General features: G+C 52.5%; 2 protein-coding genes and 1 long non-coding RNA gene across 5 annotated transcripts in view; 1 reads left to right on the forward strand and 2 right to left on the reverse strand.

Moving 5' to 3' along the window:
* The window catches only part of FARP1 (FERM, ARH/RhoGEF and pleckstrin domain protein 1), a 290,467-nt gene extending 278,006 nt beyond the window's left edge, over positions 1 to 12,461 (forward strand). The window contains exons 20-27 of the mRNA XM_030856865.3: positions 2,216 to 2,284; positions 2,538 to 2,627; positions 3,275 to 3,357; positions 3,446 to 3,558; positions 3,961 to 4,124; positions 8,788 to 8,895; positions 9,244 to 9,395; positions 10,826 to 12,461. Coding sequence (XP_030712725.2) covers positions 2,216 to 2,284; positions 2,538 to 2,627; positions 3,275 to 3,357; positions 3,446 to 3,558; positions 3,961 to 4,124; positions 8,788 to 8,895; positions 9,244 to 9,395; positions 10,826 to 10,907 — 861 coding nt within the window. The 3' untranslated portion in view covers positions 10,908 to 12,461. The remainder of the gene's footprint in view (positions 1 to 2,215; positions 2,285 to 2,537; positions 2,628 to 3,274; positions 3,358 to 3,445; positions 3,559 to 3,960; positions 4,125 to 8,787; positions 8,896 to 9,243; positions 9,396 to 10,825) is intronic.
* Positions 6,633 to 10,617, reverse strand: LOC115853428 (uncharacterized). Its single transcript, XR_009559709.1, has 3 exons — positions 9,835 to 10,617; positions 8,698 to 9,370; positions 6,633 to 8,558 (listed from the first exon to the last, which is right to left on the reverse strand). It is a non-coding gene; the product is annotated as an uncharacterized lncRNA (long non-coding RNA).
* An 894-nt stretch (positions 12,462 to 13,355) lies between the features above and the next one.
* STK24 (serine/threonine kinase 24) overlaps positions 13,356 to 17,653 on the reverse strand; it is a 110,422-nt gene continuing 106,124 nt past the window's right edge. For 2 of the 3 annotated variants that reach the window (XM_030856862.2, XM_030856863.2), the window contains one exon: positions 15,448 to 16,315. In XM_030856862.2, the coding sequence (XP_030712722.1) occupies positions 16,279 to 16,315 (37 nt within the window). In that variant the 3' untranslated portion in view covers positions 15,448 to 16,278. Of the gene's footprint in view, positions 16,316 to 17,653 lie in introns of all 3 variants that reach the window. The other variant, XM_060287787.1, reaches the window with a different exon arrangement.

Consider the following 17,653-nt stretch of genomic DNA (forward strand, 5'->3'; position numbering starts at 1 on the left):
AGGAGGATAGTGGAGGTTCATTTGGATAAAACGCAGAGGACTGGATATTGTGAATTTCATTCCAGTAGGAAGCAGCTTGAGCTTAAGGATATTAGGAGCCTTTTCTTTTTCTCCTATTTCATGGTTTTCTTTAAAAACTAAAAAACAGTTCTGGGCAAGAGGCATTTTCCATCTCCAGCCCTGAGACGGTGATCTGAGTCCATAGCCCTTCTGCAGAAGCTCCATCTTCCCCTTCCCACATCCCTAAGATTCGTTAAGAAAACGCACATATAACAACATCGGACATGCGAGCCGGGAACAGGAGTAGACAGCACAGTGGGGTCACCACTCCTCATTCTCTGATCCCCTTCAGTGATGAGAGCATTCCCCAAACACCGTTTCTTCATACGGTACCGTTGCTGTCTGATAGCATCCATCCCATGGACCAGCAAGTATTTGTTATGTGTCACTTCGTTGATCTCCAAAATATGTCAGTTAAATCACCAGCAGATGTTGTCTTTGATTGACATTTCATAAAGGACCAAAGCAAGAGTCAGGCTGTGCAGTCTATAGAATGCAAATGAACTGGTTGAGTCCCTGTTCTTGGCTCGTTGGCTACCGAGGTCACAGGAAAACTAGGTAACAAACAGCCCCAATACTTAGTGACTGAAGACAACCTTTTAGTATATGTCACGGTTTTGTGAGTTGGGAATGGGGCAGGACTCAGCCAGGTGATTCTTCTTTCTCTAGGGCATTGACAGAGGTCCCAGCTGGGCTGACCTGGAGGGGCCAAGGCTTACACTTGGCAGACGGCTGGAGCCTGGGCTCAGCTGGGACCGTGCACCTGAGAGCCCACGAGGGGCCTCCCCAGCGTGGGTTCAGGGTGGTCTCACTGCTTAATGTGCAGTTTAGGGTTCCCAGAGCAAGTGTTCCCAGGGACAGAGCAGAGGCTGTGTGTAGTTTTATGACCCGGTCTCACAGGTCACACAGCATCACTTCCATACTCTATTTGTCAAATTGGTCACCAGTCTACCCACATCTAAGGGAAGGGGACAGAGACCAGCCTCTGTGGGAAGCATGTCAACGAACTTGCAGCTGTGTTTTAAAAGCAGCTCTGTGGACACACAGTTTGGCGGTTCCTTAATAAGTGAACCATAGAATTTCCTCATGACCCAGCAATTCCACTCCTGGCTCTATACCCAGAAGAACTGAAAATAGGTGTTCAAACAAAAACTTGAACATGCACGTCCACAGCAGCACTGTTCAGAGTAGCCAGAAGGGGAAGCAACTCAAATACCCATCAACAGCCTAAGTGGGTAAACAAGGTGTGCCCCATCCATGCAGTGGAATATTCAGCCCCAGAGAGGAACGAATTTCTGACACGTGCCACAGCATGGACGAACCTTGAAAACATTGTGCTAAGTGAAATAGGCCAGACACAAAAAGCTACATATTACATGTTGGACTTATATGAAATAGACAAATCCACAGAGACAGAAAACAGATTGGTGGTTGCCAGGTGCTGGGGAGGCGGGAACGGGGAGTGAGAAATGGGGACTGACTGCTTAATGGTTTGGGTGATGGAAAGTTCTGGACCTAGATGGTATTGATGGATGCACTAAAGGTCATGCAGGGTAAGTTTTATGTGTATTTTACCACAGTTTTGTAAATGATAGTTTTGTGGAGGGTTTCTGAAGTGGCCCTGAATCGTCTGTGCCCTCAGAAGTTTATAGTCGGGAGGGAGAGTTCCCTTCTGGCTCTTTCATCCTAGAACAGTTACTAGTTTTTGAGAACCAGATTTTAAGTCGTGGAGAAGATTCCTCTATGCACAGTTCTCTCCTGTGGCGTATCTGTCTTCCCGGTCCCCGGCTGCCACTTTGTATCCATCCAGGGGCCTTGTCCCCCGCTCGCAGCCGGAAGCCCTGAGGGCCTGGGGGTTCAGTGTAGAGTTATAGGTCCGGGTGTGAACCAGCGCACCGCACGGGCCAGCGGAGCTCCGACCGCCAGCTGCTTCTCTGGTGGAGGAGCCAAAGCTAGCCCCTACCTTGCAGGTTGCTCAGAAGGAAAGGAGCTTAGAGGCGGCACAGCACGGCGTTCAGTAAATAGGAGCTATGACGGGTACGGTTTTTAGCGTGAAAGGGACCACGATGGGCGGAAGCATCTCACATCGCGTTGAGTCTGCGCTGATGCGACTTTGCAGGCTCCGAGCCAGCTCGTGGGTGTGTTTTCTCTGCAGGAATTCATCCGTTTGGGCAGCCTCAGCAAGCTCTCCGGGAAGGGGCTCCAGCAGCGCATGTTCTTCCTGGTAAGTGGTGAGAGCTGTTTGTTCAAGGTGATCGGTGACTTGTGAGCCCGTGGAACCAGCAAGGGTCACGGCGCTGGGCCTCGGCCGCCCCAGAGGGGGTACCTGGGAGACAGGAGGAGCAGCCAGAGCTGCTCAGACTGGAGGTGTTGAGATCCACGAATTGTCCTGTCGGACTCTGAAAACGTAGTTTCTGTACTTGTTGGTTTCAAACAGAGCCCATTCGTCTCAGCCGCGCTTGTCCTTGTTCTTCTAGTTCAACGACGTCTTGCTCTACACGAGCAGGGGGCTGACGGCCTCGAATCAGTTTAAAGTTCACGGGCAGCTCCCGCTCTACGGCATGACCGTGAGTATGCGCCGTGGGCACGGGATGGGGACCGGGACCTCTGCCTCTGGGCTGCCCGCGGGGTGCAGGAGCCAGTGACAGGGGGAGGGGCTTGATAAGGAAGTGAGAGCGTCACAGGCGCTGTGAAAAACCTGGGCCTTGTTAGGGCTCCCCTAGAGGGGCCCCGGGACCTCACTCCCTGTCCTGCACCTGGGATGCACGGCTATGTTCCTTCCGGAATCAAGCGCAGAGGCAAGCTGCCGTGCCTACGTGGTGTGAACTTGCCTTTCACTGCCCGGTGCCTGGCCCCGGGGCCCTGAGAGCCCATCCTCACCGTCCACGTGGAGTGAAGACCAGGAAGCAGCCTTTCTCCCGAGATGTCCAGTGGACGGGTGTCTATATTCTGTGATCCTTGGTGGGCAGAGGCAGACAGGGCGCCAGTGTGCGCCAGTGTGTCATATCCCCACACTCTCCTCAGTGGGCGGGTAGAGGGAGGTTTATGGCTCTGATGAAAAAGTATAATGCATTTTGATCTTGCTTTCACCCTCCCGATGGGGACTTTTTTGGACTTGGTTCCGCCGAGCTGTAGTCAGTTCGGTGAACGTTTGAAAATGTACTGAGTATCCCAACCCCTACTCGGCAGTAACTTATGAACACTCGCCCCACAGATGGAGGAAAGTGAGGACGAGTGGGGCGTGCCCCACTGCCTCACCCTGCGGGGCCAGCACCAGTCCATCGTCGTGGCTGCCAGGTAACGCGGGAAGCCTGACCTTTGACCTCGGTACCCCTTCTCCCCACCGTGGCCTGGAAATACCTGACGTCCATCTGTCCTCCTCCAGTTCTCGGTCCGAGATGGAAAAGTGGGTGGAGGACATACAGATGGCCATTGACTTGGCCGAGAAAAGCAGCGGCCCCGCCCCCGAGTTCCTGGCCAGCAGCCCTCCTGACAGCAGTAAGTGTTGCACTGAAAATTGCCTTACCGATGCGCCCCATAGCCACAGTCTACGTTTGTGTTTTAAGCTAAAAATCAAGGAACTTTTTATAAAAGTTAAAAAACACAAACAAAACCCCTTAAAAGAGAATGAGCGAGCGGAGAAATCGCATCTTTTCTGGGCCAGCACTGCCGCTTGTCAGCCTCTGGGGGGCGAGGGGCGGGGAGAAAACTGTTAGAGGCTCCCTGGCAGAGGGACTGGTGGGACGCCCCTGGCCAAGCCCTCACTGCCAGTGTGACTTCCTGCTCGGTGGGTGCCCGGGACCCCCAGCCTTCCCATCCCATTCGGCTCCTGGGCGGGGTTGGGACAGGGGCCCTCCTGGCGAGCAGAGAGGAAAGCACCGCCTCCTGCTGCCCCTGCAGAGTCCCCGGAGGAGGCAGCGGGCGACCAGGAGTCGGAGGACGACCTCAGCGCCTCGCGCACCTCGTTGGAGCGCCAGGCCCCGCACCGCGGCAACACCATGGTGCACGTGTGCTGGCACCGCAACACCAGCGTCTCCATGGTGGACTTCAGCGTGGCCGTGGAGGTAGGGCAGGCGGCGGGGGGTCAGGCCACGGGCACCGGCCTTCTGAGCATGCGCGCTCTGTGGGCCGTCAGGTGCACCGGCCTTGGCGTCTGTCCGTTCCCAGGACGCCTGTGCAGTGATGGTTTTCTTTTGTTCTCTGAACCGTGCCCTCTCCTCTCGCGGAGTTAGCCACGGGGCGGGGACTGTGCGTGCCTTTATGCGTCTGTCCGCGCCGAGAGGTCCGGATGGGCAGCGCAGCCGCCGTTCTTGCTGCGCCCGGGAGTAGCCCCCGGAATCGGGTGCGGGGAGGCGGTATGGTTGGAAAGCTGCTGCCAGCCAGGGCCACAGCAGGTAGGTGTATTTCATGGAAGAACCTGCAAGAAGCCGGCTCTCGGAGCGTCCCGAAGATCTGGCTTTGGGGATGGGGGCTCTCCCCGTATTGCGACCGTGAACCTTCTAGAACTCTCCAAACCTCATTCCCTAAGCGTCCTCCAGTCCAGGTCCATAATCCCTAACCTTTCAGAAAATGCGAAGCCCAGAAAGCTCTAAAACCGTGAAGTTCTCTTCATACCCCATTGACAGCAGAACCTGACCTGACCGGTCAGGAGGCTGTTTATCGGTTTTGCGAGCGCGTCCTGTTTTATACTACAGCATCGCTGTGTTTGATTCTGGGCTACAACCCCAGACCCCACTGCCTGGGGTGTCACAGAGGACAGGCACTGGATTATCTTTCTAAAATCTGACAAATGCTGAATTCCTAAGTGTGCCTGGCCCGAAAATGTCACCTAGGAGCTTGTGAGCCACGAACAGCGGTTCGTTTGCTTTCGGAACCAACAGTGTGTTGGTTCAAATGAGCCGAACATTTTGATGGGTAGTCCATAGGGGTTCTCTGAGATTGTTTTCTGGAACTGACCTTCACAGTTCCACGGAACTGTGTTTGTCGAGTTTCCCTGCTACAGCTAATGTTCTAAAACCCATGCTTCCTCGTCAAGACATCCCCATCCTCGGGGCTGTCCCAGCGCGTGGCCGACTGGGCGTGGCCTTCCGTCTCCTGCATCCGCCCCACGGCGGGGGAGGGGGCTTTCTCTTCCCGAGGGGCTCACTGTGTTCATCCTTCCCATCACATTTCCACTGCACCTGTTGGCGAAGCTTGCCAGCCGGAGACTTCTTCCAGGGGACAGGGATCTTTCCAGCAAGGAGGGGGCAGTGGCCATCTGGAGGCAAAAAATACCTGATGACATCTCTTCTGTCCAGGCGAGGCCAGGGGAAGGGCGGGGCCGTGCGGGAGAAGTCCTCTTTGCTTCGCTTTATACTCACCTTTGCGATGTGTAGTCAGGGCTGTGGAGGTGTGGGAACTTGGTAGGCATGAACCTTCCTCCTTAACCCCTGGAGGCAGGCAGGCCATTCAAGAATGCGGCCCAGACACAGCTCCTCGAGCCCAGCTTTTCAGGGTGACAGCCTGCACTGGTGCTGTGTGCGCGCACACGCGCGTGTGTCAGTCAGCCGAGTGGTCAGCACACCAAGTGGTCAGCACGCTGCAGCCTCAGACCAAACCCTGCCCACCCCCTGCTTGGTTACAGCCCGTCAACGAAGAACAGGGTTTTCCGTTTTTGAGTGGTTACTACAACTGTCTTTGATTTTGCCCCTTGGCCCAAAAAGCCTAAAATGGTATTTGGCCCTTTGAGGAAGGGTTTGCTGAACGTTGTAGCCCACGCGAGCGAGCCCTGAGCCAGTGTGGTTTTAAGGTGGCAGCTTGGATGCTCGTGGAACTGGCGCGTCTGTCACTCTGTAAATGTCCCTTCCTTGCCCGATCCCCCGTCCCCAAGGCGTGTGGCTTCAGTCTGGTGTCCGCAGTGGGCTCCTGTGGGTGCCACATGCCCCTGGATGACCGGAGTTGGGGGAAGGGGGACAAGGGATTGGCTCCTTCCTTCTTGACGTGCTGCTTCCTTACCGTCCCCAGCACCAGATTCTCTCTTCTGGGCTCGTGCAGGTAGAAGTGAGTGAGGGGGATGTTTGGGGGCAGCGTGAAATTGAGCTGGCCTCCGTAGAAAGTCTGGGGGCACCGTCGACGTCGGGGTGCCGACGCTAGGACGGCCAGTGTGAAGCCTCGCGTAGGCCATAGGGCCAGCGGAGGTATTCAGAGGGGAAACCATCAAAGTTGTGTTGTAGAACTGGAGTTGGGAGGCGGTGGGGGCTGGGGAGAGAGGAGGGTGTCACTCAGCCGTCTGCACACAGGTGAGGACCAGGGGGATGGGGGGAACGTAACTAGGGGTGGGGACCCTCATTTCCTGCGGCTGCCGCAACACATCTGAAGCCGCTTAACAACAGAAATGTGTCCTCTCACAGTGCTGGAGGCCGTAAGTCCACGATCAAGATGTCAGCGGGGTCGGCTCCTTCTGGAGGTCCTGGTCCAGGTCTCTCTCCTGGCTTTTGGTGGTTGCCAGCCACCCTCGGTGTTCTCTTGGCTTGTGGACACATCACTCCAGTCTCTGCCTCTGTCTCACTTGGTGGGGGGGGGGGGGGGGGGTGTTCTCCCTGTGTATCTGTTGAAAAGTCCTCTTCCTATGAGGACACCAGGCATTGGGGTTAGGACCCACGGTACTCCAGTAGGACCTTATCTTGACTGTATCTGCAACGACCCTATTACAGTCATCTTCACAGGTACTGGGCCTTTGGGCATGAATATCTTCTGGGGGGACACGAATCAATCCACAACAGGGATGGAGCAGCTGGGAGCAAAGAGGCCTTCCTCCAGTCTGGGAAAGGCAGGGAATGGGCCTCAGCCGGTGCCAGATTGGGAATGTTGACCTCTCCCGTAAAGGCAGCACAGACTGGTCCGGGTTGGAGACAGACCCAAAGGTCATTTGCGTAGATAAAAGGCTCAGGCTCTTGAGAGCAGCTTAGGGGCCACGTGACCTGAGTAGGAGACTTGACGTGTATATGGGAGCGAAGCCAAGGGAGCGAGGGTTTTGGTGGGGTTGGCAACTTTGGAGGGCACGGGGGCAACGGGGAGCAAGGAGAGACCCGTAGATACAATTACTAAGAAGCATCTGGCAAAGCTGCTAAGCTGGCAAAGCTAGAAGGACTTACTCAGAACGAATACCCTGGCATGTTCCAGGAGGATTCAAGGCTGCTGGCAGAAGGTAAGGGCGTTCTCATGACCCTGCCTTGGGAAGAACACTGGCCTGGAACCTGGTTCATCAGTGAAGTGTGTAAACCACACTGTGGGTTGGACTGGCTATCGTTCCAAAGGGAAACGCATCTAAGAGAAAGGTTTTTTGGGGGCTCTGTCTGGAGGAATTTGATTTCAGTATAAAAATAAGGAAAGGAAAATGTGCTACTCTCCTTCCTCCAGAGTGAGACTTGCATGTAATCGTGTGTGCTATTGCACAAGCATCAAATCCCCACTCTGGTTGGTTGCCACCATCACCTGCTGGAACCCACCGTTCGCCTTTTCTTATGCCTTTCGCCAGTGGGTAAGTAAGTGGCAGCCAGGAGTGATGAGGGCCACAGGGGCAGCTCTGCTTCCTGTGTTCTCTCGGCCTAACACGCCGTCTCCCCCATCAGACTGCAAGCGACTCGCAGCCAGAGCCATTTAACCTCTTCTCACAGGCGCCTTACTTAAGAATGTCTCTTGGATTAAACACAGGTTACTGGAAAAGCCCCAGAGATGGAATGAGGTAGACGCAGGTGTGTGTATATGTATATTTTATTGTGGTGCGTTTGCCCGTTTCACCCCTTTGAAGTGAACGATTTAGTGGCAGTGATTATATTCACCATCCATTTCTCTCTTCGTCAAGGCTTCCTGGCAATGAGCTGCTGTCTTGTCAGGGACACAGCTGAGGCTTCTTAGGGTCCTCTGAGAGGTGACACAGGGGCTTTGGAGAGAAGGCAAGGAAGGATGCACAGGCTCTGATCTTGGCGGCCCCCCTTGGCTGCCTGTGATTTCACGGTGATGCTCTGTGCTGGCAGCTCCTGCGGGCCTCAGGAGACCATGGAGCTCCGGAGTTAAACCAGGACGCCCGGAACGCCTGTTCCCACCAGCGCAGGGTGGGGCCTGGAGGCTCCGCGCTGAAATCCAGCGTTGCGGCCAGGGCCACCAGGTGGCAGTCAGGAGCTGCTGGCTGGCGCTGGGCTCCTGCCGGCTTAGAGTTGAGGGTGATGGAGCCTTTCCCACGGATGCCCCAACAAGCACCACCCGCTGGGCAGGTCTGTCTCACCATCCCGGAGGTCACAGGTCCAGAAATCAACGTCCCTCTAAACCTGTGTGGGAGGCGGCCGCCTGGCCTCTGCCAGCTGCTGTGGGTTGCTGACCCGCCTTGGTGTTCTTGGGCTTGTAGACGCAGCACTCGCGCCTGCCTGTGGTCACAGGGGCTGCCCCGTGTCTGTCTGTCAGCCGTAGTGGATACGGGCCGCTACTCCAGGACGATCTCCGCAATTCTACATCCGATGACCCTATTTCCAAATAAGGTCACATTCTGAGATGCGGGGGGGGGGGGGGGGGAGTTGACAGGAAAATTAACCCAGGCTCACGCAGTCCCCCTCCCAGAGTGAAAGGCCGTTTTCTTAAGTCACCCCCAGGAAGCCTGCTCACAGAAGCACGGCCCTGCCGGCGGGCCCCACCGGGCTGTGACACTGAGTTGGCCTTTCCACCGGGCTCCTTACAGGCTGACTTGTCTTGTAGAATCAGCTGTCTGGGAACCTGCTGAGGAAATTCAAAAACAGCAACGGGTGGCAGAAGCTGTGGGTAGTCTTCACCAACTTCTGCCTCTTCTTCTACAAGTCGCACCAGGTATGTGCCCAGTGGGGCGGCTGGGGAAGAGCCTCCCTCCTCGGGGAGCAGGCAGCTTTCCTCTGGAAGGATGAACAGCTTGACCCCTGAGCCACCCAGGTGTCGGAGGGGGGCCCACAGCAGGCTGGGCAAGGCCACGGCCCGCAGAGACCCCACAGCTCTAAGCGAAGGCTGCCGTTATCCACTTGCCAAGGGCTGCGCGTCTGCTGGTTGGATGAGGGGAGGGGGGCGCGGGTGATGTCACCGGTGGCCGACGCGATGCATCCGGGCCTGGACCTCAGTCCAGACCAGCTGCTGCGGGCAGGTGCCACACCTGTGACTGCTCCCACCTTCTGTGCCCCCTTCCAGGACAGTCACCCCCTCGCCAGCCTGCCTCTGCTTGGGTACTCGCTCACCATTCCCTCGGAGTCTGAAGACCTCCACAAGGACTACGTGTTCAAGCTGCATTTCAAGTCCCACGTGTACTACTTCAGGGCTGAAAGCGAATACACGTTTGAAAGGTAAGTCCCCCTCCACAGGGCACCTGCAGAGAAAGGACACCCTTCTTCCGAGCAGCGGGCTTTCTCCCAAGTGCATAAGGCCTTGTAGCGGCAGCTGCCTGGGCATTGACTCCCTTCCAGAAGGGTTTTCTTGTTCTCACCCTGCTACTTGCTTAAAATGAAAGCACTTCATAAGACCTGGGCTCTGTGTGCCCAATGCGAGTACACGTCTGTTTTCACAGGAGCAAGTGGAACCATGACTTTCCCTGGGACACATCAGCCCAAAACCTGTACGCTAGTTCACACCACGTGGGGTACACTTTTCCATCTCTAACGTGTTTTTCCAGTCGATGGCTACAGTAGTTGCTTCGTCCCGTGGCCAAAAAGGCTAAGTAAGCTTCAAGTCAAAAGACCACGTAAGGAAGGAAAAAAAAATCCTAGTGCCTCTTAGTTACCTTACCAATGAGACTGGCTCCGTAGTGTGAAGGCCCAGGGCAGTGGTCTTCCTTTAGCCAAGAAGTGAAGGAGCCAGGCTCTCCCTGTGGCCACCTTCAAGTACAAATCCTGGGCCTCGCATCCTGGGGCAGGCTCTGAAAGCAGTGTCACTGCCGAATCACCACCTGGGCGAGGGGTGGTCCTTGGGCACCAGACAGGGCAGCTGCTGCCACCCCGCTGAGGGAGAAACTCTTCTCCTGAAAACCCACGAGGGTTTCCGATCAATGGGCCAGTCATCCGTGCACAAACTCACGTAAAGTTAGTTCACGGGAAACAGCACAGTGGTTTAAGACCAGGGTCGAAGCCGCCGTTGACACCCACCCCAGAGCAGCGGGGCCCTAAGCTACACTGGTTGAAAAGGGAGCCCACGGGGTAGCACTCCTCAAATTTGATCCTGGACTGGAAAACTGAGATGCCATCACTGCTGTGGCAGGGAGCACGTAGCCCTGGGATTAGGGATTTCTAAAGCCCTCTAAGCTCCACCAAGGCGGGAAGCTGGGCCACCCCAGGTCTCCTCCCCCGGGCACTCCTGACGTGGTACACCAGAGGACGCTTTGTTGTTGCAGGCAGGGGACGCTCTGCCCACTGCTTCTAGACCACAAACAGCCCCGTGTCTAGGATAGGCCGCACCCCACTGTCCTGAGAAAGACTGGCAGTGTGCGCTGCAGCCCCACGTCAGGCGCCTCTGCAGAATGAGCATGCCCCGGTCCGTGGTCCTCAGGAGTACCTGGAGGAGGCCTTAACCCCGCTCTCCTTTACCTGGAAGCTAGGAGCTCACGTGAGATCCCTCCTACTGCAAGAGCAGATTCTACGCCAGGCAGTATAAGGTCACGCTGGGGCTTTGTAAGTAACGACCGCCAGGGGTCATGAAGCTGTAACAAACAAGAAAAGCAGATTTCAGAGACACTGGCTGATAAAAAGTGGCCCCTGACGGTTATTTCACTTTCTTGTCCTAGATGGATGGAGGTGATCCGAAGTGCTACCAGTTCGGCCTCCCGTGCCCACGTTCTGAGTCACAAAGAATCTCACGTGTATTGATGGCAGGACGGGACACCTGTGTTGATTGTTTCAGCAGTGGCGACTTTCCCGGAAGACATTTTCTTTCTTCTGTATTAATGAAGCCTAGTAAAATTAACACCTGTCTGTCTGGAAAACAAAATAATACACGGTTTCACAGCGACTCTCATCTGTCTCCACAGAACCATTTTAAACCTTGTCTTCGCAGCTGTTAATTTCTCATCGGAACTGGACCGCACCCCTGCCTTCAACGCGGGTGGCGTCTCGGCCGTCGTGCCCTCGGTGGGCTGTCTTCAGCTTGTGCCGGTATTAAGCATTGTCACGGATCGAGTGCCGAATGGCATGTTTTCCCTCCCAACTGCACCTTACAGTCAGTACTAACACGTCCATGCAACCAAAAGACAGGGCAAGGGCTCTTTTTTTAAAAAAGATGATTGATAAACTTACGATTTTGATTTCTAGGCTGCTGTATTTTACAAAATGGATTTTCCATTGTTTGTCTGCGATACCCTTGGCAGTCTTCAGCAAATGAGATCATTTTCAGATTTTGAGATCATTTTCAGATTTTTTTTTTCTCACTCTTTCTACTTTTATAATGATAGCAAATTAGTAGGATTTACTTTTTTGATAAATGAGCAGTTTGCAGCATCCTGTGTTCCACTGGGGGCCGCAGGCTCCAGGGAAACGCTGGTTCCCAGACCTCCTTCTTGGCACAAGTTGACCAAATTGTTCAAGCGGTGACTATTTACAAAGCAGAGCGGGTGGTTTTCTGTTAGGAGAAGCGGGAATCCAGTGCGCTCTCCGGACTGTCGGTGCACCGAGTGCCGTATCCGATGGGAGGGTAGTAAGCTGTGGTGTCTTGCTGTATGTTTCACGAGCATGAGAACCTGTATGGCGGTGACCAGAGCCGTCTGTGCTGTGTTACGTTGTGGAGCGTGTCTGAGCTTCTCGTGGACGCAGGAGCTCTGAGTCACAGTGCTAGTCCCCTGGCTCCTGTGATCATCCCTGTATCCTACTGCAACTGTGGTTTGGAACTGCACACTCAATAGTGGTATATATATCGTGCCTGTCTTCACAAACCATTCTTTTCTCCTTTTTATACTCACCGCCCCCGCCCGCCCCTCCCCCGCCAAACCACCCCCCGGCCTGGGGTACGGACATACGACATTGCACATCCTTGATAGTCGGACAACACAGGGAACAGGGTTCCAGTAACTGCTGGGGCCCACGGGTCAAAATCCGTTCGCCTCTTCTCCATGGGGATCGAGTGGCTGCTATTCCCTTGGTATTGTTAAGCCCTTTCCTGATGCCGCCCCCAGAGGGGGCGACCCATCCAACACGGTTCCCTTCCAGTGCCCCACACCACAGCTGGGGGCCCTCACCTGAGACACCCAGGCCCACCCCGACCGGGGGGCTGTGACCGGCGTACGTGGAAACATACAAATGGACGATGAGTAGCTCGAGGTGTGTGTGAATCACTTGCCTTACGGTCTGTACAGACGGTTTTAAGTACTAACAAAAGGGAATAAAAATACCTCATGCCACAATCCAGCATCCTGAAGTTTTAAGGCAAAACCACCAACCTCGTCTCTTGTCTTTGACTGAATCTCAGGCAGGTGGGTCGGGGAGTCAGCTGGTCACTGTGGGGTGGGGTGAATGAGCTGCTGAGTCTGTTCTCTTAAGACAAACAACATTTTGATACGTATGTGATAATTTTCTCTGCTTCTTCCAACGTGGGGCCGAGAAAGCAGAACATTTCCGGAAGACTGACCATCAGAGGCTCTAGAAGACAAGGGGTTGAGGGCAAGGTGGGCAGGGAGGGGACTGGGAAGCCTTTGACCCCAGTCCCTGGGCGGCTGAGATGGCGGAATCATGAGCTTCTCCCTCCAAAAGTCACACCTGTCACTCACCTCTACAAGGCTTGGAGACAAGGTGTGGTCTCCTAAGTCAGTCTTCTGCTCCCAGCTATGATTCACACCCGTGTCCCCCTGTGACTTCAAAGAAAACCTAAGTGCAAATCATGTAGGCGATTCAGACCACTCCCAAGCTGCCGGAAACAGATGGAGTTTCAGAGACACCCGCTATCTCAGTCCTTTCTGGCTGCTGTAACAAACGTACCATCAACTGGTGGCTTATAAACAAATACCTTTCTTACAGTTTGGAGGCTGGACGTCCAAGATCAAGGTCCCGGCAGATGCAGTATCTGGTGAGGGCCCACTTCCTGGCTCACAGATGGCCACCTTCTCGCTGTGTCCTCACATGGTGGAAGGGGTGAGGGACTGCTGTGGAGTCAGGACACTAATCCCAGTCCTGAGGGCTCCACCCTCATGACCTAATCATCCCCAAAGGCTCCCACCTCCTAATGCCATCACACTGGGGCTCAGGATCTCAACATATAAATTCAGAGGTGCGGGGGACACAAACGTTGTCTACTCCCCCTCTACACACAAGACACAATTATAAAAAGAATTATTTCTGTGAACTTTATTGACCCTCGCATGATACAGACCCTGTGCTTAAGAACACACCTTGCAGCACTCTTCAGTTATTGCCGTATTTTATAGCAGAAATACACAAGCCACGTTTAAGGAGGAAAATATAAAAATGCTCATAAACAGACCTGTTTTGCCAAAAGAAACGTACAAAATGCTGCATTCAAACTAAACGCTTCAAAAGACCACTTGGAGAACAACATGTCAGATCGGGAAGGTGTGTGGCCCTCGGTTACAGCGAGACAATCACACGACTGTGACAGTGCCGAGGCCCCCAGACCACATGGGTGCAGCCAGGGCAGAAAAAGACCACTTCAAAAAGGTGTCGACAACCAGCCAGACACAGTCCCCAACCTCCAAGAGGCTGTCTGTGCTTCTGGGTGAAGCCGCCCAGCCGTCAGCAGTGTGGGCAGAGAAGCCGCTAACTGCTGGGGTTCGGCATCCAGAGGCTTCCGAGGGGCAGTCAATCTACCTTGAGTGCTGAGCTCGCGGGTCTGGCTAAATACCACCAGCGGTTTACAGGCCCGAGGCAGGTCCTCCTGTAGCTCTGGTACCTGGCCTGTCTTTTAATAAAGGACTTGAAGTGCACAAATGCTAGCCTCAAGCAGATGCCCTGATTTTTGTCTACAGAAAGTAACAAGCCAGGAGATATTGTAGGGGGAGGTGATCCACTTTCAAAAGCCTGTCAAAGCACATCTTCCCCGAGAAGCTTCATCAACAGAAGACGGTTCCAATAAACTCAGTAGAGTAATTTGCCGCTTTGCCTGGGAGACGGTGCTGTGTTGTTACCGTCCAGTGACTGCAGAGCAGCTACTAACCTCACCTCACTTAGCTGGGATCCCGTCTGCCTATCAGTGTGACCATCACTCATATTTGACATGGCGGTCAGTCAGGGTCAAGTCCTGAAACCACTGTCCATTTGCAAATCTGAAGAACTCTAGACCAGAAAGCTGCCGTCTGCTCTGGCGCTCTCAAGATCAGACAAGCAGCACACCTCGGGGAACACGGCTCCATTTCTTTGATTCTTTCTCCAGCAACGGACAAAACTGATCTTTGCCTCATGCCTCACACAGGGAAACAAACAGCTCCGTCACGCAGAATACTCTCCGAAACACAAAATGAAATATTCTCCATTTTTGTTGTTCAAGTTAACAAACTTGCACGATGGCCATTTGGTTCTGTTTCCTCTAACCAAAATATATCCCTTATAGAAATTAACCCAAATCTACCTTTAATTAAAAAATCACGACAATTTTAAGAGTTTAAAAACTAGCTCCATTCCGTTAACCAAAACAATAACCACCCCTCAGACGTCTCTAGCTCAGGCCTCTGTCCTCTCCCTGTAACATCCAGGCCACCGGGCCAGCAGATAACTGACCTTCCGTCCTCAAGTTTACCCAGTAACTTCCCTGCTTCCAAAAGCCTTTGTATTCCACCTCAAGAACTGCTACTCCAGCAAGAGATGACAACGATTCGTATCAACAAATGATAAAAAATGTCACACGTACTCAAATCAGTCAAGAACGGCGGCAAGAAGTATTTCCCGACCCAGAGACCCAGAGGTTATTAACCCCCCCTGGCAAGCCAGACGCTACCACAAGCCAAGAAAAACACAGACACCTGGCGGACAAACCAGCGGACACCATCTCCTTTAAAAAATCAACCACCTTCCCTCCAGTTCCCCGGGAAGACAGCAGTTTTACAGATCAGCAACATGCACCCGTATCTCCTCAGGACCATTTTTAAAAGTTGCACAGGGAGCTGACCTGGACATTCCACAGCTTGAATGTGGGCACTTCTTCCCAGAGCCTCATACATACATACACACACACACCACACACACACACACACACACGGCAGGTGCACTGCCCCCTCAAGAGTCACGTTCCAAGGAGAGTATGCAAAATCTGTGTTATAAAATGTATTTGTGTGAGCGTTCAGACATGTTTAGGTGGGAAAGATGATACGCAGATTTCACTACAAGGTGCAACAGAAAACCCTACTGGAAGGACGGTACAGCTGGCGCAGGACTGGCAGGGCGCGAATGAAAGTGAGACGAGAACACTTCATCGGGGAGAAATTTAAAATAATAATTTAAAGCTTCATGAGGCAAGGTATGTTCCAATTTAAAACACTAAGAAATAGTACCATCGATGAAAAAGGAAATCAACTTCTAAGTGTACCAAAAGGGTTGTAGGGCAAACAAGAGGAAAATTTGCATTTGTTGAGGTACAAATATAGGAGTGTTCCATAAGAGGGGTGTTAATTATTATTAATGGCAAACCCTGCAAATACAAAGTAAAACCCAAATCACTGGTCACATAATTCAAAATTTACATGTAATAAAGGCAAGGCAATAGACTCGAGTTACGGCCTGTCAAATATTTACCCCACTGACGGTATCTACAGAAGCACTTGGCCAGTGTGTACACAGTGATCCCTATGCACGCCAAAAGGGTTTCCTTAAAAATGACACTATATACAAATCTGTACACTGACCCACCAGAGCGGTTCTCCGTCTCCCAGGGAGGGGGAGTTATCAACGTAAAGCAGGATACCTGAGGTTTCATTTCTTCAGTCACCTTATCATAATCCCAAATATACATTTCAGGGTTTATTTTTGTTTCTAAAGACACTTTCCTTGATATGTGCACTATGGTTAGAATTAAAAACAAGAATAATAAAATAAAATAAAATACTCGCTCGCAGGAGCTGACCCTCCCCACCCCACCTGGAGACTTCATCAGGCCCTGGACAGGCAACCTCGCTGTGGGGGGGATGGCCCCCCGCGATGGTGCACCTCTTCAGCGAAGTCAGCAAAGGCTCTCGTTGACTTTTAAAAAGGAGGAGGATGAAGAAGAAAAAAAGGAAAAAAACAAAACCCAAACGCCAAAGGAATTTCAGTGGGATGAAGTTCCTCCACCACTTAGAGAGTATCTAGGAGAAAACAAAAAGAGAAGTAGAAGTAAATCAATGTCATTTCTCTAAATTAAAAACAAATTAATTTGCAAAACTTCAAGCAATAATCAAAATCCTAGTTTTTATAGACAATCCCAAGTTATAACAAATTAAGTGGTGCAAGTATCAATGGGCTAATGATTCCGTAAAGAATTCATAAAAATTAAGAAAACCATGATTCCAACGCTAAAAACTTTTCACAGATAAACAAAAAGCGAGAATGTGTTCAGCCTCCCAGGAGAGAAGAAAAAGACACGAATAGAGTAGTAAATGATACACCTTCACTTATAATCATTTTTTAAAAGTTGAAAAATCGATAATACCCAGTGACACAGTTAAGATCCCAAAGATGCAGTATCAGTGCAAGAAACCCTTTCTGGCCACACAAATAGCGGCGCTTGTTCAAGTAATCCACTTCCTAGGACGGTCTGTTAAATTTTTTGTGATTACAATAACTAGGACACAATTCTGATGTCCAACGGTAGAAAAATGGTTAATTAAGCAAGCTGAATGAACTAAGAGATGAAAAATCATAATATTTAAGCAATATGAAAAATACACCCAGGTTAAGAAGTGTACACAGAATTATACATGTCCAGTTTTACACAATTTAGTCTACATGAACACCCAAGAATATCTAAAAACTTGGGTAAGTTCATGACTTGTATACAGCAAGGGAAGGCAGCGCACCCAAAACGATGATGGTGGGATGGGCACTTTCTCCTGTTTCCAGTAATTCTGCAGCACCGTCTCACTTTGGAACACCAAAAAGGGGGACGGGTGCGCCTTGTGGCCAAGATTCCCTCAGCAGCCTCAAAACCGGGGTGGTCACCCAGCCACAGGAGACGGCTGAGGACGAGTTTAATGGGACTCGTAGCCAACATTCCAAATTAGAGCTCCTCTTTTAAGGCGTTTAAAGTACATAGCCCTCGCCCACGGAACAAATGACTAGGAAAGCACGCTTTAGCCACGGGTCCTGAGACTCACTTTTCGAGAGATGTAAATGCCCAAGTCATGGGAGGAGTTGATGCCACACAAAAGAATCTACACACTAACTCAAACTAAGATACACAAAAGCCGGTCCTTGTCGTCTCTGAGGCGACCCACTGGAGCAATGCATCCAGGAGCAAAACGGGTCTGAAGTGTCAGCGACGGCCACTGTGCTTTGGTGGCCTCTGGACAGGGGACACACGGCAAGAGCTCAGAGAGCCCAAAAGGGACCAGGCAGGGAGCCCCTGGAGCAGGTCATCTGATGGCTGAGGAGAGAGAGTCCCACGTCACAAAGGATGGAAGGACAAGAGAGAACCAGAGAGGATG

This window comes from Globicephala melas, chromosome 18 (assembly GCF_963455315.2).
Source record: "Globicephala melas chromosome 18, mGloMel1.2, whole genome shotgun sequence".
NCBI lineage: Eukaryota > Metazoa > Chordata > Mammalia > Artiodactyla > Delphinidae > Globicephala > Globicephala melas.